The sequence below is a fragment of the Rhinolophus ferrumequinum genome, chromosome 16, assembly GCF_004115265.2.
Source record: "Rhinolophus ferrumequinum isolate MPI-CBG mRhiFer1 chromosome 16, mRhiFer1_v1.p, whole genome shotgun sequence".
NCBI classification, from domain to species: Eukaryota; Metazoa; Chordata; class Mammalia; order Chiroptera; family Rhinolophidae; genus Rhinolophus; species Rhinolophus ferrumequinum.
In genome coordinates this window covers 13,040,992-13,064,243 of record NC_046299.1, presented here as the reverse complement: position 1 = coordinate 13,064,243, position 23,252 = coordinate 13,040,992, and the positions used below count along the sequence as shown (strand labels likewise).

The following is a 23,252-nucleotide window of genomic DNA, read 5'->3' as shown; positions in this document are numbered from 1 at the left end:
AAAAAAATGAATTTTTGGCCCTACTTCACACCACACACAAAAATCAATTTTAGATCTGTTGTAGATCTAAATATGGAAGGTAAAATAATAAATATTGTAGAAGATAACAGAGGCAAATGTCTTTATATCCATTAGTAAAGGAAGACTTAATACTTAAATAGTACTATTAATAAAGGAAAAATGATAAACTGAACTACATATGTCTAAAAATATCAATAATAAAGTCAAAAGGCCAGATGCAGTGTGGGAGATATTTGCAACAAAGCCAACCGAGGACTCTATTCTGGAAAATACAGAGAAGTACTACAAATCAATACGAAAATGTCAAACTATTCAGTTGAAATGGGCAAGAGACTTGATCAGGTACTTCACAAAGGAGGATATCCAAATGGCCAAAATACATTTTAAAAGGTGCTTAAACTTGTTAGTCATGAGGCAGTTTGAGTTAAAACATTGAAGTACCACTGCATGTCCACTTAAATGGCTAAAATTTACAAGATTGCTAATACCAAGTGTGCATAAACTGGTAGAAGCACTCTGAACAGAGGTCTGACAGTTTCTGTTCAATTTCAATACATTCACTCACACATATGTAATGTATGTACCCCATGAAATATTGTAGTTATATATCCATCAAATGCATACATGCGTGTACTACAGTCATATGGAAGAGCATTCATCACAGTGTCATTTGTAACAGTCAATAATTGGAAACAAATGAAATATCCATCATTAGTTCAAGTGAGTAAATTAATCTTAATCATATAACCATGCAATTAATTAATGGGACGCTATGCAGTAATCAAAATGAAAGAATTGTCTGCAGGCATCCTTGCAGTTGGTATCTCACCAAAATAATGTTGACCACAAGAATTGAGACAAAAAATATTTAAGTGTATGATTTCATTTAGATGAAATTTAGCACCTGGAAAAACTAATTTATGATCTTAAAAGCTATGATAGGGATTGCCTTAGGCTAGGAAGAACTGACTCGTGATTGGAATGGGCACCAGGGAAGTTACTGGAGTGGTTGGCCAGTGTTGGAAACGACTGAGACATAAAAGTTCAGATACACCAAGAGCCATTGCTGCTACCCCGCTACATCAGGCCTAGTTGAGTCTGGTTTCTTTACATTTAAAGAATAGGAGAGAGCAAACATCCTGTATTTATAGGATTTCTTATTACTCAAAAACAATTCCTTTTGTATTGTCAGAATGTTTTATTAATTGGTATTATCCTTTGCTAAGAGACTGTAACTTTGCTGTAATGAACATTTAATCTTGGTTTCTTAGCTTAAATATATATATATATTTCTTAGCTAATATACAAATATATATATATTTGTAAAGCTTACGCTATCATTGTTCTTCATTGTCAAGGTTTTTCTGTGATAGTAGAGACCTCAGATTTTTCTTTTTGTCTATTGTTGAGGTCCTTTCCGCTATGGTTGTGTTCTTTTAACCTGTGAAAAAGCACAGTAAATTTTAACACATAAGGAACATATTAAACGTTATCATTTACAATTTACAGCTGTAGTTTTAAATTTGATAATTTTTTCCATTATTTTCCAGCGAGAGAAAAATTCAACTACTGAAATATATTAAAAAGATTAGTAGTGAGTATAATGATAAAGCTTCTGTGGTACTATTTTAATTCTGTACTTTAAAAAATATTTGAAATCACATATACTTAGAATATGTTTTCATAATGATGCTGATTACATGAGATGATTTTTTTTCTAGCTTCTTAAGTTTGATACAATGGGAGTTATTTTCACATTAAAATTTTCAAAGTTATTTTATTAAATTATTGAGTTTTTGTGATTTCTCTAAAAACTTAGGTGTCAGGGATTTTGGAAAGTGAAATAGGACAATTTTATAAATATGTTATTAGTTAATGTACATTTTAGTAATTACTGATAAACATGCTATTCAAGTTCATCCTTGCTTATTTCTCTACATAATGAGTGTCTGAAATCTTGTCAACAAAAATTGTTAACTTTGTATCTCCCACTATGTTGGGAATAACCCTTAGACTTTCTCATTAAGGGAGACAGATAACTTAAAATTTCATGGTACATGTATATGTGGGGAATAATAGAAATACACACATAATAAAGTAGTAGTACAGCAGAGAGATTTACTAAAATATTTACATAAACAAAAATTATTATTGTCTTTATAAACAGCATGATATATTACGAGATTGGAATTTTGGAATGCCTAGCTAAAATCACGTATTGTGATCATTTAAAGAAATACTAAACTCTATAGCTTTACCTTTTAAGGTAATTTTAAGATGTGTAGTACTTCTTCTTTTCATAGTGCTCTTTTGTAAACTTGGAAATATTGCCCAAGACAAAAGACAATATGAAGGCATACATATATAGTTTCAGAACAATGGTGAAATAAATACCCTATTTACCTGAGCTAAGAATGCGGACATTACAGTACTCCAATAAGCCCTCATGGACCTCCTTGTTGGCACGCCTTTCAGTACCTCCCAAAGAGGTAACCCTTCTTCTTCTTCTTCTTCTTCTTCTTCTTATTCCTCTTCCTCTTCCTCTTCCTCTTCCTCCTCCTCCTCCTCCTCTTCCTCTTCCTCCTCTTCCTCCTCTTCCTCCTCTTCCTCCTCTTCCTCTTCCTCCTCCTCCTCTTCCTCCTCCTCCTCCTCCTCCTCCTCTTCCTCTTCCTCTTCGATTTTATTGGGGAATGAGAACAGGACTTCATTGGGGAACAGTGTGTACCTCCAGGACTTTTCCAAGTCAAGTTGTTGTCCTTTCAATCTTAGTTATGGAGGGTACAGCCCACCATTCCTTGCGGGAGTCGAGGAGTCCCCCAGCAAAACTTGTGGCTGAGAGCCTGCTCTCCGACCAACTGAGCCATCCGGCCACCTGGGAGCTGAGCCCACTGACCTAACTCCAGTTGTGGAGTACGGGAATCGAACCGGCAGCCCAGTTGCCCGGAGCTCACGCTCTAACCAACTGAGCCACCCATCTGCCCCCATTATTCTTTATATTGTGTTAATTATTCTCTTGCTTTACATTACAGGTTTTTTACCCTCCTATATGTATTTGCAAGCAAACCGTTCATTCACTTTGTCTATTTTTGAATTTTGCATGTATTGTTTAACGTTGTATGCTTTCGTTAGAGAGTTTTTTTAAAACAACTTTATGTATTAGAGATGTGTTTTAATAAGGAGAGACAGACAATAGAAGTGGAAATACTTAAAATGTATTTTAAATGGTAATAAGTGCTACGGAGGAAAAAGAAAGCATGGATATAGGATAGGGAGTTTTAGATCCTTACATTTAAATAGGGTAAAGTGGGAGGGGATGGTAGATGAGAGTAAAAGGGATCCAATATATGGCGATGGAAAGAGAACTGACTCTGAGTGGTGAACACACAATGTGATATATAGATGATGTAATACAGAATTGTACACCTGAAACCTATGTAACTTTACTAATAATTGTCACCCCAATAAACTTTAATTAAAAAAAATAAATAGGGTGACCAGAGAAGACATCACTGAGAACACATTTTGAATGAAAACCTGAAAGAGGTTAGAGAATAAGCCATGCCAGTATCCGAGGGGTGGTGTTCTAGGCAGAGGGAAAGCTAGTACGAAAGCCTTGAGATGATAATATGCTTATCATTTGGAATAGCAAGGAGGCCAGTATGGCTGGAGTAGAGTGTCTTAGAGTGGGTTGTGTGACATGGGAGAAAATGTCCTTAGAGTGGTAATTGGGAATCCTATCATATAGAGTCATTATGCGGATTTTGACTTTTACTCTAATGAGGGAAACTAGTAGGATTTTGAACAGAGATGTGAGATGCTCTGACTTGGACTTTTACAGGATCATTTTTCCTGCTGTGTTGTGATTATGATATAAGAGCAGCATCAAGAGGACCATCTGGGACCACAGAGGCAATGTGCAGCTGATGAGAACTGGTTGAGTTCTCAATATATTTTCAAGGTAGAACGAACAGAGATTGGATAGACTAAGGGATTGGAAACTGAATGGGAGAGAGAGGAGTGAAAGATGAATCAGACTTTTGGCCTGAAGACTCGAAAGCGTGGAGATGGCATGAACTGAGATGATGAATTTTGTGAAAGGAGTAGGTTTAGCGTTGGCACGAGATTAGATGCTCAGTTTTAGATATATTTAATTTGAGATACACACTCCACATCCTGGTGGATATTAAATAGGTGGCTGGATATAATAGTTTGGGGACCTGGACGCTAATTTTTTGGTCAGAGAGATAAGGATAAACAACCAGAAAAGGAGACTGAGTATAAACAATAAATGAGTTAGCAGGAAACCCAGGAGAATGTGATGTCATGGAAGCCAAGAGTGTGTCCAAAGGAGAAAGATTGTCAGAAGCTGCTGATAGGCGAAGTAATATGAGAACTGAGAAATGATCTTGGGATCTGGCAAACTGGAGTGTTTTGCTGACTTTGACAGAAGTTTCAGTGGCAAGGCAGAGTTAAATTCTGATTGGCAATGGACTCTAGTCAGGATGGGAGAAGAGGAATTGGAGAAAAGTACTGGCAAGTTTTTGGAGGAGTTTAGTTATAAGGGAAGCAGAGAAAGAGAGAAGTAAGGTGATGGAGGAAGGGAGGTGGGGGCAAGAGAGGTTTCTTGGTTTTTAAGTTTGGGGAAATTATTTTATTTGTTGGCTGATAGGAAAGATCAAGGTGACGTAAAAAATAATGATTCAGGAAAGGGAAAAATTTGCTAGTGGAATGTACTTAAGAAAACCAGAAGGAGGATCTAGTGAACAATTTTGGAGGGACACTGTTCAACCAGTATATTTTCTTTTTATGTATTTATTTTTTCATTGCTTAATATATGGAAATGCAATTGACCTTTGTGAACAAATCAAGTGAACAAATCAAGAGGATAGCCTCTAGGAGCATAGACATTTTATTCCCTGGGTTAGGAGAGAAGGCAGGTTATATGAATACAGTTGCAGCTAAATGTGTAGATGTGCTGAGAGTTTGTGAACGTTTTGATTCTTTTTGTATTCTTAGTGAAATAGGAAGTGATCAGTAGGGAGTGAGAATGGGGGACATTTGTTGGAAGACTGAGGTTTAACAAGAGACGATAAAGTATGAAATGAGCATTTAGGAAGGAGGAAGAGCAAATGGGTTAGGGACGTATGGTAGGATTGCTGGCAGAATTGTCCTGCGTGAGAGGCTCTTATTGTGGGAACATATTTAGATCCTTTTTTAAATTTTCTGTTCCACTGTTGATGGATATTTGGGATACAACAATTTTTGCTATTATGAACAATTATAGTATAAATATTCTTATTTAGTCTTCTGTTGTTTCATATACAAGTTTCTCTAAGCTATTTACTTAATAAATGCCCAACTATACTCCAATGTTATTTTACTAATTTGCACTTACACCAGTGGTGACTGGGAGTTCCCATTCCTCTACAAACTCTCCAAAATTGAGTGAGTTTGAATTTTTAAGATATTTTTGCCAATTTGATTGGTATGAAAATGGTGTGCCATTCTGGTTTTAATTTGCATTTTCCTGATTACCAATGAAATGGAACATCTTCCCATTATTTGTCCACATTTTTTTCTTTGAAGTGCTGTGCAAATCTTCTGCCCATTTTGTCACAGTAGTACTGTTTTGATATTAATCCTTTGTTATTTTGCATACATTTTCTCTCTCGTATTGTGGATTTTCATTGTGCTTTATGTATGATGTCTGATGAACAGAACTTAATTTTAATATAGAACTGACGAATCTTTTCTTTTATGGGTTGTGCTTTTTGTCTTGTTTAAATAATACTTCCCTATCTCAGTGTTTTCTATATTTCCCTCAAGATGTTTTATAGTTTTGCCTTTCACATTTCATTTTTAATCCAACTGGGTAGGGAACCATTATTATTATTTTTTTAATGTGGACATCTAATAGTCCCAGAACAATTTAATGAAAAGTCCATTTTTTAATGGCATGCAATGCTAAAATTTTGGTTAGAATTATTCCTAGGTAATTGATAATTTGTATGCTTTTCTAAATGAAATCTGTATTTTTTTCTAAGACTGTAATAACAAATTACCACAAATTTGATCGCTTAACAACAGAAATTTATCTTCTCATAACTCTGCAGACTAGATGTTTAAAGTCAAGGTGACAGCAGGGCCATGCTCTCTCCAAAGGCTCAAGGGAAGAATCCTTTCTTTTCCTTTTTTTAATTTTTATTAAGTTTATTGGGGTGACAATTGTTAGTAAAATTATAGGTTTCAAGTGTACATTTCTGTAAAACATCAACTATATATAATATTGTGTGTTCATCACCTAGCGTCAATTCTCTTTCCATCACCATACATTTGATCCCCTTTACCCTCTTCTAGAACCCTTCCACCCCCCTTACCCTCTGGTAACCACTAAACTGTTGTGTGTGTCTGTGAGTTTTTGTTTGTCTTGTTTGTTGGTTGCCTTCTGTTTTATATCCCACATAAGAGTGAAGTTTTATAGTTCTTGACTTTTTCTGTCTGACTTATTTCACTATGATAATCTTAAGATCTATCCATGTTGTCGCAATGGTAGTATTTCATTTTTTCTTATGGCTGAGTAATATGCCATTGTGTATATATACCACGTCGTCTTTCTCTAGTCATCTTTCTTGACTTTTCCAGCATATGGTAGCTCCAGGCAATCCTGGGCATTGTTTGGTTCTAGCTGCATCAATTCCTTCATCTCTGCCTCAGTCTTCATGTGGCCTTCTTCCTTTGTTTGTGGGTGACTTCACACAGCCTTACAAGGACACCAGTCATTGATTTACGGCCTACGCTAACCTAGTAAGGCCTTGTTTTAACTTAGTGAATGACACCTGCAAAGACCCTATTTCCAAATAAGGTCACATTCGAGGTCTGAGGTGGACATGAATTTTGGAGGGACACTGTTCAATCAGTATTTTTTCTTTTTATTTATTTTTTTCTTCGTTGGTTGCTATATGGAAATGCAATTGACCTTTGTTATACTTTATTTCTAACTTGCTGTATTTTAGTAATTTACCTGTAGATATTTTTCACTTTTTTACAGTAGATGATCAGATTATATGCAAATAATGGCAGTTTTTTGTTTCTTTCTTTCTGGGTCTTAACAACTTTTAATTTTTCTTAGCTGATCATTTTGGCAACAACCTCTGTTTAATGTTGAAAAAAAGTTGTGATAACTTCTGTTATTTTTCTGAGCATCTGTTATTTTTTCTGAGCTTTAAAGAAATGCTTTCAGTGTTTTCTTCAGTAAAAATGATGGTCACTGGGTTTCATAGATATCATTATTAAGAACTCCCTTTCCCCTGGTTTGCTAAGGGTTATATATGAATGGGTGCGGGATTTTGGGATTTTATCAAAGGCATTTTTGGGGGATGATTATCTGACTTCTGTACTAAATAATGTAGAAAATTACATTAATTATTTTATTATTAACCTAATTAGGGTTAAGTCAAACTTAGTTAAAATGTACTACTTGTTTTTTTGGTTTGCTCATGTTTTGACTAGCATTTTTGCATTGATGTTAGTATGTGAGATTTGCAAGTAGTTTTCTTGAATATTCATGTCAGCTCTTTGGTGTTAAGGTTATATTGGGCTCATAAAATGAGTTAGGGAGTATTCTTTTTCATACTCGGGGACAGTATATATGAGATTGGAACCACTTTTTCCTGAATATTTTATGGCAATAGCCTTCATGTCATGTTGTTAGAAAACAACTTTTTTATGTATAAAATATATTAAATCCAATATACTGGGAGTGCCAAAAAAAACTGTATACAAGTGGACACTTTGGTCAGCGTTGCTCAAGTAGTAGTTTGCCATAGTCAGAAGTGTTTGGATGCCAATGATAACTTCTTTGAGCACCTCCTGTAATTGCAGAAATCAAACGTGACTTGTATTCATCTTTTGTTATCAGTATATATTGAGTATTACAATACTAATACAGTTTTCCTTACTTAAAATGTATATACAGTTTTTTGGCACTCTGCATATATAATGGTTATAAAAATATTTAGATGTTCTATTTGTTCTTGAGTAAGTTTTCATAAGATATATTTTCAGGAATTTATCCCTGAAATCAATGTCTTAAGTAAAGTTATTATAAAGCTGTGCATAATGTTCTCTTAGAATCTTCAGTATTAATGACATCTGTAGTTATGTTCCCTTTTCCTTTTAATTGTTTGAAAGCGCTATCTGCCTCTATCTACATCTATCTATCTATAATATCTATTTTTTTCAGAACTAAAAGTGAGTTGCTGACATGATGTCCCTTAAGCCTAAATATTATTAATGTATTTACTAAAAAACAAGGACGTTTTCTTACATAACCACAATGCAGGTATCAAATTTAGGAAATAATGGATAGAATTTTATAATCTAATCTGTAGACCTTATTTAATTTTTCCAATTGTCCTAATATTTTTTTGTTAAAAAGTAGAACGTTTTTGTTGAATTTGATTTTTTAATGAATTTTGCATTTGTGTTCGCGTGTGAAATTGGCCTGTGTTTTTTCTTTCTTCTACTGTCCTTCTCAGGACTTTATGCCAGGTTTGGGTATTTTTTCCTAATCCAGGATTATATCCAGGATCGTGCACATGTTTAGTTGTCTTTTTATTGTCCTTTAATCTGGAATAATCTCAGTCTTTCTTTTGAAGAATGTACCCAATTTGGGTTTGTCTGATGTTTCCTCATGCTTAGATTTAGGTTTTGCATTTTTGGTATTGTACCAAAATGTGTCTTTCTCCTGTGACTGTTTTCTATGTTTTGTTTTTTTTTGAAAAAAATTTTTTTTGAGATAAAATTCATATAACATAAAATTCTTTATTTTAACCTTTTTTAAGTGTACAAGTCACTGATTTTTAGTATAGTCATAATATTATGTAGTCATCATCACTAATTCCAGAATATTTCTATTACCCACAAAAGAGATCCCATACCTTCCTATACTCTCTTTGTCCATCTCCTGGACATGGTGACTCTGCTTTCCGTCAAATGGATTTGCTTGTTCACGATATTTCATGTAAATGAAATATACAATATATGGGCTTTTGTCAAAGATAATTTGACTATATTTGTGTAGGTCTATTTCTGGGTTAGCATTTGGTGTCAGTGTTTTGAATTTTAGCCATTCTGATAGGTGTATGGTGGTATGTCATAGTTGTTTTAATATGTAATTTTCTAATGACATGATTTTGAGCATCTTTTCATATAATTATTTTGCCATCTGTATGTGTTTGGAAATGTGTCTGTTAAAACCTTTGCCAATTTTTTATCAGCTTTGGTTTTTTAATTGTTGAGTTTTAAGAGTTTTAAGAGTATATTTTGGATATACCAGTCCTTTATCAGATATTTGTTGCAAATATTTTCTCCAAGTACTTGGATTATTGTTTTGATCTTTGAACAGTGTCTTTCACAGAGCACAAGTTTTTAATTTTAATGGAATCCAACTTAACAAGTTTTTTCCTTCCTGAATTGCGCTTTTGGTGCTGTATCTAAAACATCATCACCAAACTCAAGCACACGTAGATTTCTTTCTACATTATCTTCTAGGAGTTTTATAGTTTTGCATTTTACATTTATATCTACAATCCATTTTGAGTTAATTTTTATAAAATATGTAAGGTCTCTGTAAATTCTTCCTTTTTTTTTTTTTTTTGCATGTAGCTGTCCAGTTGTTCCAGCATCATTTATTGAAAAGACTATACTTTCTCTGTTGAATTGTTTTTGTTCTTTGATCAAAGGATCAGTTGACTACATTTTTTGGGTCTATTTTTTTCTCTCTATTCTGTTCCATTGTTTTATACTTGTAGCTCTTTAAATTTAGGCTTTTTATCCATTTTGAGTTAATTGTTGTATATATTGTGAGGAAGGGATTCAATTTTTTTCATTTATATGCAGATATCCAGTTGTTTCAGTACTGTTAGCTAAAAAGAATATTCTTTCCTTTGAATTTCTAATTGTTTGAATTGGCTATTCTGGTCTTTTGAATTTTCACATGAATTTTAAGATCAGTTTTTCAACTGAAAAAAAATCCAGCTGGGATTTTTATAAGGAGTGAGTTGAATCTCTAAATCAGTTTGGAGAATATGGTCATCTTTTCAATATATTGTTTAATCCATCAAAATGGGGCATCCTTTCATTTATTTAGGCTGTTTTAAATTTCTTTCCTGGATAGTTTTCTAGTTTTCACAGTATGAATTTTATACTTGTTTTGTTAAAATATTCCTAAATATTTTATTCTTTTTGATACTGTTGTAAACTGAATTGTTTTATTATTTTTATCTTAGGATCTTTCATTATTGGTGTTTACAAGCACAGTTGATATTTATATATTATTCTTTTACCCTCCAAACTTGCTAAACTCATTTATTAGTTTTAGTGTTTTCGTGTGTGGATTTATTAGAATTTCTTTGTAGAAGATCATGTCATCTGAAAATAGCGAGACTTTTACTTCTTCCTTCCAATCTGGATGACTTTTATTTCATTTTGTTGCCTACTTTCCTGTTTATAATTTTTAGTATAATATTGAATAGAAGTGGCAAGAGCAGACATCTTGTCTTGTTGCTGATCTTAGGGGGAAAACATTCAGTCTTTCCCCATGGAGTATGATGTTAGCTGTGTGTGTGTGTGTGTGTGTGTGTGTGTGTGTGTGTGTGTGTTTAGATGTCCTTCGCATTAGTTTGCTATGGCTGCTGTACACCAATTACTGCGAACTGTGTAGCTTAAAACAATGGAAATGTATTATCTCACTGAGCTGGGGCCAGAAATCCAAACTGAAATTGCAAGGATGACCATGCACCCTGCGGAGGTGCTGGGGGAAATTCCTTTCTTTGCCTCTTCCAGCCTTGGGTGGCTGTCAGTATTCCTGGAGTTGTGGCTGAGTCACGCCAGCATCTCCCCCACAGTTACGTTACCTGCTCCTCTTCTCTGTGTGTCTCTTACATGGACACTTGTCATTGGACTTAGGTCTGCTGCCTAATCCAGGATGAGCTCCTCATTTCAAGATACTTAATTTAATTTCATCTGCAAAGACGCTTTTTCCAAACAAGGTAACATTTACAGATTCTGGGGATTTGGACATTGATGCAACTTTTGGAGTGGGGCACAATTGAGCCCTTCTCAGGTTGAAGAAGTTCCTATATGTCCTTATTTTGTTGTTGTTGTTTTATTTTTAATCATGAATGGGTGCTAGATTTTTGTCAAAATCTTGTTCTGTATCTATTGAGATGATAATTTGGTTTTCTCCTTTATTCTATTAATGTGGTGTGTTGATTGATTTTTCAGATACTAAACCAACCATGCAATCCTGGGATAAATCCTACTTGACCATGTTATATAATCTGTTTTATATATTGCTGGTTTTGATTTTCTAGTATTTTGTTGAGGATTTTTATGTCTATAGTCATAAAATATATTAGTACATAGTTTTCTATTCTTGTGATATCTTTGTCTGGTTTAGACATCAGTTATATTGTCCTCATAGAATGAGTTGAGTAGTTTGCCATCCTGTTCTATTTTGAAGAGTTTGTTTAGAATTCATATTAATCTTTAACTGTCCAGTAGAAATCACCAGTGAAGCCATATAGCTGTCACTTTTGTTTGAGGATAGTTTTAAAATTTCTAACTAAATCTCTTTATTTGTTACAGGTCTATTCAGATTTTCAATTTCTTCCTGTGTCAGTTTTGGTAGTTTGTATCTTTCTATGACTTTGTTCATTTCATACTGTTGTTTGTAAATTTCATAAGGCTTACAGTTTAGTATTGCATTGTAGTCACTTATATTTCTGTAAGATTGACAGTTATGATTCTTCTTTCACTTTTTATTTTAATAATGTGAGTTTTCTTTTTTTTCTTGTTTAGTATAGCTAAGAGTTGGTTAATTTTTTTATTGTTTTAAAAGAAATGACTTTTGGCTCTATTGACTTTCTCTATTGGTTTTCTAGTCTATTATTATTTTCTGTTCTAATTATTATTTCTTCATTCTCGTGTTTTTGTTATTCTATTCTTTTTTTATTGCTTTTTTGCATTAAGTAAATATTTTCTAGTGTAACATTTTAATTTCTATAATTAAGAGATACAATTATTTTAGTTATTTCCTTAATCTTTGCTCTAGGAATTATCATATGATACGTATATACCGGGGGTGCCAAAATATGTATACAAGTGAACACTTAGGTCAGGGTTGCTTAAGCAGTAGTTCACCATAATCAGAAGTGTCTGACACTGATGGTAACCACTTTGAGCACCTCTTGTAATTGCGGAAGTCAAATGTGACTTGTATTCATCTTTTGTTATTTATATATTATTACAAGTTTAATAGTTTTCTTTCTTAAAATGTGCATACATTTTTGGCACCCTCTGTATATGTTAGAATATACTTTGGATTTATACTAACTTGATTCCTGTAAAATATAGAAACATTACAATAATACAACTTTATTTCATCTTCTCTCTTTTCCTGTGGTATTATAATTATATATATATATATATATATATATATATATATACTCACACATACATATATATACACATACATATATATATATACATGACATCCATATATATTGCAATCTCAACAATATATTTTTATACTTATTAGTTGATATAATTTTAAGTTTTTAAAAATTTTATTGGGGAATATTGAGGAGCAGTGTTTCTCCAGGGCCCATCAGCTCTAAATCATTGTCCTTCAATCTAGTTGTGAAGGGCACAGCTCAGCTCCAAGTCCAGTCCCCGTTTCCAATCTTTAGTTGCAGAGAGTGTAGCCCACCATCCCATGTGGGAATTGAACCGGCAACTTTGTTGAGAGCTCGCGCTCTAACCAACTGAATTTTAAGTATTTTAAGTATTTTTTAAAGAGATTGAGAGTAGAGCAAATATATATTTGTTATGTCAACCTTGTTATTGAATATTTTTTGTGAGCTTTTTTCCTTCATTTGTTCCTGTTGTTTTGAGTTACTATTTGGCATCATTTCCTTATTTCAACACAGTTTTGCTTTTATCCATCCCTTTGTGCTGTTATTGTCAACTATATTACATTTCTATATGTTATAAGCCCAACAATGCAATTATATATTGTTTTAACAGTTGTTTTTCAAATCAATTAGAAAAAAAGGGACAAGAAGTATGTATTCATACTTTGTTAGCACTCTGGATTAGAGTAGCTGATTGAAGACTGAACAACTTCCTTTAGCATCTTGTCAGAGGATATTTTCTTTAACTCTTTGAACATATTTATAATAGCTGCTTTGAAGTCTTTTTCACTTCTCTTACATCCGGGCCCTCTCAAAGGCAGTTCTGTTGCCTCAATTTATTTCTGTGTATGGGTCACACTTTCCTATTTCGTTGCATGTCATAATTTCCTCTGAAAACTGGACATTTTAGATAATATGTTGCAGCAACTCTGGGTTCTGATTTTTCCTCCGTCTCTGAGCCTGTTGTAATTTTATTTGTTTAGTGACTGGCTGAACTCTTATTGAAGTCTCTTTCCTCCTCTAAATTTTCTCACATTGCTCCTCAGAGGGTGCTGCCTGAGGTAGCCCACAGTCACCCTGGGATGACAGTAACCTTGGCAGGACTCTTTGGCGTTTTCCTCTAACCTCTCTGTTCAGCTCTGTGCCTCTGTTTGTATGGGACCCACCAGACCTTCTACACTAAGTGCCGATGGGTTGCTTTATTGTTTTCAACAATGCTCTGAGGCATAAATTGCTCCTTAGTTTGTTTGAATTCATTTTCAGCCCTTCTCAGTGGTAGTCTTTGCGGCCAGTCCTGGAGTTTCTGACCCCTGTTGGGCTTTTATTAGCTGTCTTTTCCGCAGTTTCTCTCTGGTAACTTTTAGTTTGCTATGTTTTAGCTTATTGTTCTGGTGGATCTCCTAATTGTTTACCACCAAAACCTCCATTGTTTTTGAGAGTTCCCGTAAGGCTTGATGTTTCCCTCCCTCTGTTCAATCTCGTCAGTTTTCTTCTGAGAGTTTTGGAACTCTTCTTTTCTTAGCCTGCCTTTCTCTGCGGGGAGAAAACCTCTGTGCCAGTATTTGGAATTGTAGGTGGGGTCGGTAGCCTGTTCCTCTTGGAGTGACACCACTGCCTCATTATGTGCAGGGCACCGGATGGGGATGGTAGCCTTGGCTTTTCAACTTGCCTCTTTTGGCAAGGAACCTCTGTCCTATGAGTGAGGTGGGGTGAAGACTGAAGACTTTTTGGCCCTTGTGTTCTTAACCTGGTAGGCCCGGTGTATAGCTTCCATCCTATGAGTGGTGGCTAGTAGAGGATGAGCACTCAGACCTCCTGCTTTCTCCCTGAATAGAGATTCTGCCACCCAGAGCAGGGGGCATGAGTGGTACTGGTCATCTGCTGCTCCTGGTTAGATGTCAGTGGCCTGGACTAGGAGCTGATGGATGAAGGGGTCTATGTTCTTTGGCTTTACATGCCGGCTTGGGGTGAACTTCTGTCTTGCTGAACTGGGTGTGTGTTTTGGGGGGTGTGGAGGTAAGGACTGGAGCAGGTAATGGGTTAGATATAATGGACTGTTGCTGTTCTTACTGAAATTTAGTTGATATTCTTGAGTTTATATTTATTTGTTTTTGCTTTTAGTGAGAATTTTTAGACCCAAATAGTTGTTTTCTATAATTTTTACCAATTATAATTCCTTCCCTGGGGAAAGTGTTTGTGGAACTCCTTATATTGCCTTTCTGAAAGTTGCTCCGTATTCTTTTAGCGTTAACTGGTATTATAATCCATGGCTTATGAGACACTATTATATACCTTACAAACTATACCATACACATTAACTGTGTTTACATTCTGATTCTTTGTACTGGGATTTATTTAGAGTGTTTATGAAGCATTGATTCATTCTGTCGTACACCTTTATTATATATCCGTTCATTCAGGTGAAATATAATTGTGAAAATATATTGGTAGTATGTCTCTCAGAGTTACATTTTAATTAAAAGAACATTCATATTATTTTTAATGTTTCTCAAAAATGCTTTGTGATTTTCAGTATACACAACATATGGATATATTTCAAAATCAACCTTTAGCAAGAGAATGTATAAATGAATACACACTATATGATCCCATTATGTAAAGTACAAAGCTAGCAATACAAATATTTGCTATTAGAATCAGAATAGTAGTAATATATACATTTTTAAATCTGAGTGCTGGTTATGTAGTTGTGTTCACCTTGAGAAAAATACATTGAATGTTAGAGTTATGTATGGTAAGTGCACTTTTGTGTTATAATATACTTTAAAAGTTGAAAAGTGTATTATGGGATCCATATGAATTATGTAGTTTTAACTGAATACAGTTCCGAATAAATTTATTATATTTAACTTTTTATTTACTTTGTTATTTAAAACTGATGATATCAGTCCTCTCTTAAGAAGACTTGTTTCCTACTTTTATAATTCAAAAAGAACATTCGATACATAAACTATTATAAAATCATTAATAATTATGTATAACATTGTGTTTCTTCAAAGCATTTCAGGGTACTATGAATCTGGATTTTTTTAAAAATATGAAGTTTAGAGGCCATATGTATTTTTTAAAATACTGAAGTTTAGAGGACATTTATGTTTAAATAAAATTAAGCATGTTATTTCACAATTCCAAGGAAAATATTATATGCAAATTAGATCCTTTATATAATATATATAAAATCAGGGAGGTCTTTTTATCCTTTGTAATACATTTTTAAATTTTATCCTGTAGGACTATTTTGAAAGAAAGTGGGTTTGCCAGATACCTTCATTCAGCTGTTCTTATCAATGGAGCTATGCTTATTTTTGGAGGAAATACCCATAATGACACTTCCTTGAGTAACGGTGCAAAATGTTTTTCTGCCGATTTCCTGGCATATGACATAGGTATGTATCTGTTAGGATTATACAAAGTAGGAAATATCAGAAATTTTTCATGTAGAGTTTCTCAAATACATTACTTGACAGCATGTGTACATATCATTTTAGGGAGATAAGTTCAGTGATAGATTATGAATGGAATTCCCTCTAAATTCAGCATAGTGGTAGAACAGGGCCAGGAGAACAGATGAATTGGGGTGAGCTGGTAGAGACAGAAGAATTGACAAATCTGGGTTTGAATGTGCTTTTTGAAGGGTTTTATATATCATATCCACATGAGCACTACGTCAGTCTATTTTGTTTGACTGTTACCATTATTTTTAATAATGGGTAGAAAACAGAGCACTATCAAATTATCTAAATTACAAATAGTAGTAATGCAAGTCTTTAAGCATTTTAGATTTAGTGGAGATTAGATGCATTTAAATTAAACTTACCAGATATACTTACTTGGTATACGAAGCCTGTAGAACTAGAGAAATGAATGTAGAGAAAGTAGAGTTAATGAAATAAGTTTTGGGGACAGAATGGAAACCTAGAACTAGGAATGGACATAACTAAATAATCTTTTCCAGAGAACCAGGAATATAGTACATTAATAGAATTCACTCAATTTTAATTATGCTATCTATAGTCCTATCAATTTCTGAATATTACATGAATATATTGAAATACTAAATTTATGCATTAGACATAGTGAAAACATTTCTTCTCTGTATCATATTACAGACAAAACATAGCTGATATTTATTATATTTAGCAGTACATTTTATTGTTATTGTACAGTAACACACCCATTTTTTAAGTTATTAAGAAACATTTTGATAAAAATAAAAGGGACCGAAGAATAACACCTTTAATAGATATAAGAAGTATACCTTTGCTATTAAACGTCATAAAGACACATAATCTACTTTGAAAAATTATTTCAAGCGGCAGCATATAAAGAAAATTATGACTCTTAATAAGCACTTTGATCTTTATACTATTATAAGTTTGTTTGGAAGAAAATTCCTAGTAATAAAGTAAAGCATACTTTTTAACTCTCAGCTATGAGTGTCTGTCTGTGGATAATCATTAAAAAGAATCCATCCACTGTCCTCAGGGTTTTTAGATCTTAAATTATTAAATATTTACTTTTTGAAATAATAATTGGAAGTGATGATTTATGATGAAAATGGGATTGTCTCTGCTTGTTATAAACTTTCATTGCCTGGCTCGGACTGTCAGTATATTATTTTGCCTATGGTGATGAGACAATAAGCTTAGTTCTCTGGCGGTAGATGAAAGTTTTGTTTGTTTTTCTTATAAGAAAATAATCCTAGGAAAAGTGTAGAATTTTGTTGCTTTGTTAAAAATCTCTAAAGTGAGAGTTTGAACTATTGAAAAGATTTTTCCAGGAGCTTCCACCCAATTTCTGTACTTTAATGAGTAAATTTAATGTTGAGATATTTTATAGCTCACATATTGGGAATTTATTTTTATTTCTTCCATATTGTTCATGATTATCATGTTTTAGGTTTTATGTATCAAAAAACCTTACTAAGGTGAAAAAACATTAGAGGTGTTATTTTCCCAGAAAAAGAGAGAGAGAGAGAGATCAAATTATCTTTATTCTATTTTTTATTAAGTGTCTTCTGAGAGCTGGGTACTCGGTACTATGCTAAGAGCTAAGGGCTTTATATACACGAAATCTATAACCTGTCTAGTAACTTCGTAACAAGGTGTTAAGAAACTTATTTCCAGAATGTTAAGCAGAAGAGAGTGAAACGAACTTGCTCAAGCCATGCAGGTATTAAATGGTAGATCTAACTTTTGTAACTCCTAAAACTTGTGGTTGTCTTTCCGCTTGACTACATTGTGCTATTTGGTTGGGTCCTTTGTATGTTTTTAATTCTGGCAACAGATTGCCAGACACATTATGTTTAGTGATGTTTCTTAATGTTATGGAAAGATAGAAGCAAATATCAGTTTCGTTTTTCAAGCAAATTGTTCAGATTGGAGGAAGAATAACATATTTTAAACAGTTTTCTATTTTAACAGGATTTGTTTTGCCATGTACAGACACTAACAACAAAAACATAATACAACCATACAATTCAACATAGAGTAAATGTTTTTTATTTTATCTCATTTGATTAATAATGTGTAGTTCCCAATACCCTGCCCTCTTACCCCTAAATCAGTATTTATCCTCCCTGGTTTGTAGCATCAAGTGTTAGAATATTTTCCTAGGAAAAATATTTTTTATCTTTTAGGAAATGCCTTCCAAAATAGTTGTTCTCCTTGTGCAGTATATTTTGTGGAAATAAAATACAACCATTGTATAATGATCCGACCATAAAATAGATCTGTTTTAGAAAAAAAAGTCATGTTGCTAATTTTTCTCTTTAGTACAGTACACTAGAATTTTTATGGCATGATTAACTGGGAAGTACCTGAATATATAAGCTGATGGCTCTGTGTTATATCATGTTTGAAAAAGTAGGAATATTTGTGCTTATATTAATTTTTCATTGCTATAAATTGTACTATTTCAATCTTAGTGCCATAGAAAATTTTATACAGCAAATATCATTAATCTTTGGGGATATAACCTTGTGTTCACAGTTCGCATTATATTATACATACTAGATATAGAGGCATATCTCCTTTGAAGGCTGGAGGGAATAAGAAAACAGACCTATGTAATTTGATTTTCCTAGATTAGGCACTGTGCATATCTACATTTTAAAAAGTGACTTGAGTGCAACTAATAATAGAGCCACCACTGGTGAATAAGACTCAATTGACTGTAACCTATATGATGATATATTACTTAATATTCCAGTTTGAAAATCTAGCTTGAAGTCAGATTTTAAATCTGAAAACTTTATTAATTTTTTTGTTATTGTTAGTGGCATTGTTATTGCACCTGATTGAAGAGTAAAATGATCTTTCTGGTAAAGATAACCTTTTAGTACATAATGAGGGTAAAGGTGCAATGGAAAAATATATCTCACTGAGTGGATTTCAGGTTATTAGACATACTTACACTTTAAAACTATTTGGTTGTGGAAAGTGACTATTGTCATAAACGTTAATTTTCTAGGGTCAGTGGGAAAAAAGGAATCAGGTTGTTTGTTTTTCACGTCTCTGAAGTGTCACTGGGTGGTTTGACTGATGATTTCAACATTCACAAGTGAGAGAGTTTCATGAATTGAAACATACCTTAAAATTGAAGTGAATTTTGAGACAGTGTTTTAAAAATGTAATAAACCATGACCAAGTAGGATTTACTCTAGGAATTCAAGTATGATTCATTATCAGGGGATGTATAAATATATTACATAGAGACTATTTACTGAAGCCAATAGGAAATTGCTTTGTATGTTAAAACATTATAAAACCATTTCAATTAAGATTGAGGGTTAAATAATAATGCCCACTTTGCCTGGCATAGTATAAGAAACTAAATAAATATCTATTGAATGAATGCCAGGGAACAAAATCTGACAGAAGGTGTGGGTATACGAGTAAATGCAATAAATAGGGCAAGTGTGCAACTTTTTAGAATATTAAGAGACGTTTTGACTTAGTGGGGGGTGGGAATCCCAATGAAGTACCATCATTTAAGGGGCTGGTGGAAAAAGTTTTTAGGTAACATCCAGAAAATGGTTTTTATTACAAAGGTATTCAAATGGTTAATAGGAGTTTTCTCTCTATCTATCTAGTTTTGAGTCTTGTATACACAACCTTTGTGATCTTTTTAGTGTGTTTCAAGTATGCAATTAAGACTGACTTATGAACTGGCATTTCAAGTGGAATATTAAAAGAATTTTTAAAATGTGGTCTTAAAGTATTACAGATGTATATTTCCATGAAAAATATGAGTATTTGTAGAAAAATTTGCTAATGAATGTGTATTTTTTTACCTGTCCTATTTATGCATAATTGAGAAACCAGTCTCTACATTTCAGCATAAGTTCTTAAATGTAATTATGTGGTCCCTAATAGGGAAATAGTATGACAACGCAATATTCTGATTTCTGACATTTGGGTTTGAAAGAGTAGTAACTCTAATTTTTGCATTGAGTGTATAGTTTGTAAATTAATATTTAGTACCTCATAACAGAGGATTTAAAAAAAAAATCTGTATTCCAGAATGTATATTTTACTTTGTTCTTTATTCTTGTGTGGCTTTTCTGTTGTTATGGAACGGTATTTCTGTCCGTTTTCGTGATGTCAATAACTGTGTAGATTTTGCTTTAATTTGTCTTGCCTTGAACTCTTTATGAAGTAATAATTACTTGCATGCTCTGGAAGTATATTCTTGGCAAAAAATACAATTATAGATTGCAGTCAGACAGATTAATAATGTAAGAGATTTTATAATGTAAGAATGGGAATAGACTACCTGTAAACAAATTATATTAATTTAATATTGAGCTTTAAGGCATTTGATAACTTCTGCATCTTTCAGGAAAACCAGTCTATGTTGTATAGAGAATCCTGATCAAGAATGTGAAAACTCAGCAACAGAATTTATCTAGCCCAACATTCTGTTTAGTAGTTATTGAAAAAGCTGGATGGGTTGAGTGGAAAGCTTATTTGTAACCACTTCTACTATCTTTTTCTCATCCCATTCTGTTAAGAATTCCTGGCAGGTGGGCCAATATCTGCAAACATGAAATATTATGTGTATAGATGCAAAAATGGCTTACCTCAGCTAGCTTTTCATAAGCTTTCAAATTAAATTCTATTCTTCCTAAACAATTTTATGGGTGAAAACAACTTGCCAGCTATTTTAAGAAACTACAGAGGAAAATTGGCATTTATTGTATCAGTCAGTACAAGTTAGATTATACTGTGGCAGCAAACAACCGTGTCACAGTTTGGGTTCTCTGGAAAGCAAACCCTGAGACCCGGTTTAGTGTTTAGGGAACTTAGTAGGTCAAAGGGAAGGGGAAGAAGACGGATTGGGCAGAGGGAGGAGTCAAGCCAACCTAAGGGCCCCATCACAGTCGTCCCTCATTCGGATGAAATAGGCCTTGATCAGTGCCTGTGTGAGGGTCCCTCCCAGGAGCCTGGGACCTTGGGGGAGGAAGTTCTCCGCAGCTAAGCAATCTGTGCAGGGGCTGGTAGCTGACTGAGTCCGGTGATGGCAATCCCAGCAGCAGGGGCAAGTCCTTCCCTCACGGTGTATTCAGGCAGCACATTTCCATGTTCAACACAGATCATTCTTTGAGTCACTCAGTCTACTTCTTCAAATACATTGGTTGAAAGCTCCTCTAGGATTCCAATGGCCTTTCTTCCTGGGGAAGACCTAGGTTATGGCTCTGCCTTTTGCAGCTGGTCTTGGGGCTGGCAAGCGATGTTCACTGTGTCCCTCCTCCATTATTCTTTGTGGATATCCCTTATCCTCAGCTAGAACCTCTTCTGGCCTGTGTGTCTCACCTGGTGCCGTGACTCAGACCCTCACCCCTAGGTATGTGGGCCCCTGAGCAATACATACCTCTCGTCTGGGTTACTGTCCTTGCCTCTTTACCGTCACACTGGGCCATTCCTCTTTCACACAACGTGGCTGAGGCCCACTGCCAAGGCCTGCCCAGTTGGGAGGCTTTTTCCTTTCCCACTGTCCTTCAAGGCCACTCCTGAGTGAGGCTTGCTTGTAAGTGATGCCTATTTTTGACTTATGCCCACATATCAAGCTGACATATTTGTATTTTTCCTTCCTATTATTATCTGGGCATAGAGGATTGCCCATATGGCCATAGTTGTAAAAGGAGAAATGGGTCCTGGTGCAGCAGTGGTAGGTGGCAGGGTTGCCTGCTCGTGCATATTGCTTGTGCACTGTGGTCTTGCTCATGCTTGATCTTGGGAACCACATTCACTTTATGTTCTTATGATTATTGGTGACAGAGCCAGCTCATGATATCAATCTCTGAACACAGTCACTTGACAACCCATGTCAGGCACTGCATCGCTACCAGGGCCCCACAGGATGACAGGAATAGAGGTGTAAAATTTTCCACTGCAGGTGGCATGACATTTGACATGTGTGTGGGATCTACATTGGGACTCTTTTACTGGGGTTTTCTGTACAACCCACATGCTACTTTTTCCAACAGTGATACCACCGATAACTGTACTGTCTACTGTCTCACATGGCCCTAACTGCAGGGCTGCTTGCAGTGTAGCCTGGACCTGTAACAGAGCTATTTCTTGCCCTGGTATGCACTCACAGTTGACAGCTTTTGATGTCTTCCAGTACATAGGCTGGTACAGTATTCTCAGGAGTGAAATATGCTGTCTCTAGAACCCAAAGAGACCTGCCAGATGGTTTGCTTGCTTCTTTGTGATGGGAGATGCAAAATGTAATAATTGGTCTTTCAATGCAGGTGAACCATCTCAGAATGCTCTTGACTACTGGATTCCTAAGTATTTTACTAATGTGGAAAGTCTCTGAATCTTTGTAGGTTTTATCTTCCACCCTTTGAAACCTATATGTCTTAACAAGGCTCCCATTGTATTAGCCATTCTTGCTTATCCGGCACGATTAGAATGATGTCATTCTAAGTGAAACATTGTAATTCTCTGCACAGTGTCCAGTTGGACCAAATATGTTCTATGTCGTAACAAAAGGAGGAAGAGTTAATACAATCCTGAGGTAAAATTGTGAATGGATACTATTTTCTCTTTTATATGAATGCAAACTGTTTTTGATCCTCTTTTCTGATAAGCAAAGGACACATTTGCCCCAAATGGCCATGTTGTGCTGCTCTAACAAAGATACACATCTTGCATGGTGCCTGCAATGGGCTACTTACTACTAGGTAGAAGGCTATTGCCATTCTCAGGCCCTATTTAATTTGCAGGGGCCAGACTCGTGGTAGAAATGGAGATTCAATGGGGTTTGTTATCCTGGCACTCTTTGGATTTTCTGGGTAATACTAATTCCTGCCACTCACTCCCTCTGGGATGTGACATTACTTTAAAATTTTCTATATCATCCAGGGGTAGAGAATTTCACTTGAACTTTTCCAGTGTGATAGCCAAGTACCCAGTGTGGGGTTGTTCTACTTGACAAAGGATGTCTATTCCAGTTACACGTCCAGGGCATGACCACTTCAGGGATCTGCAGACACATTGACTGAGTTTGAATAGGACCTTGGCCAGGATGCCATTAATTTCCTCATTGCCATTTATCCCTACTAAAAAGAGAGGCCACGGTGATACTTCATATCGACAGGTGTCAAGGTGTCACTGTCAACTCAGACCTTGTGTCCAGTAGCACATGAAATGTTTGTGTTGCCTTTTCCCCTAGACTAGAATTACTACATGAGATGACGATGGGTGCCTTTGAGGAACAACT

The 23,252-nt window shown here is 34.7% G+C and overlaps 1 protein-coding gene across 1 annotated transcript in view; it reads left to right on the top strand.

The window, feature by feature from the left end:
• ATRNL1 (attractin like 1) overlaps window positions 1–23,252 on the top strand; it is a 573,257-nt gene that overhangs the window by 76,079 nt on the left and 473,926 nt on the right. Inside the window, exon 10 of the mRNA XM_033131140.1 lies at window positions 15,750–15,904. Coding sequence (XP_032987031.1) covers window positions 15,750–15,904 — 155 coding nt within the window. The remainder of the gene's footprint in view (window positions 1–15,749; window positions 15,905–23,252) is intronic.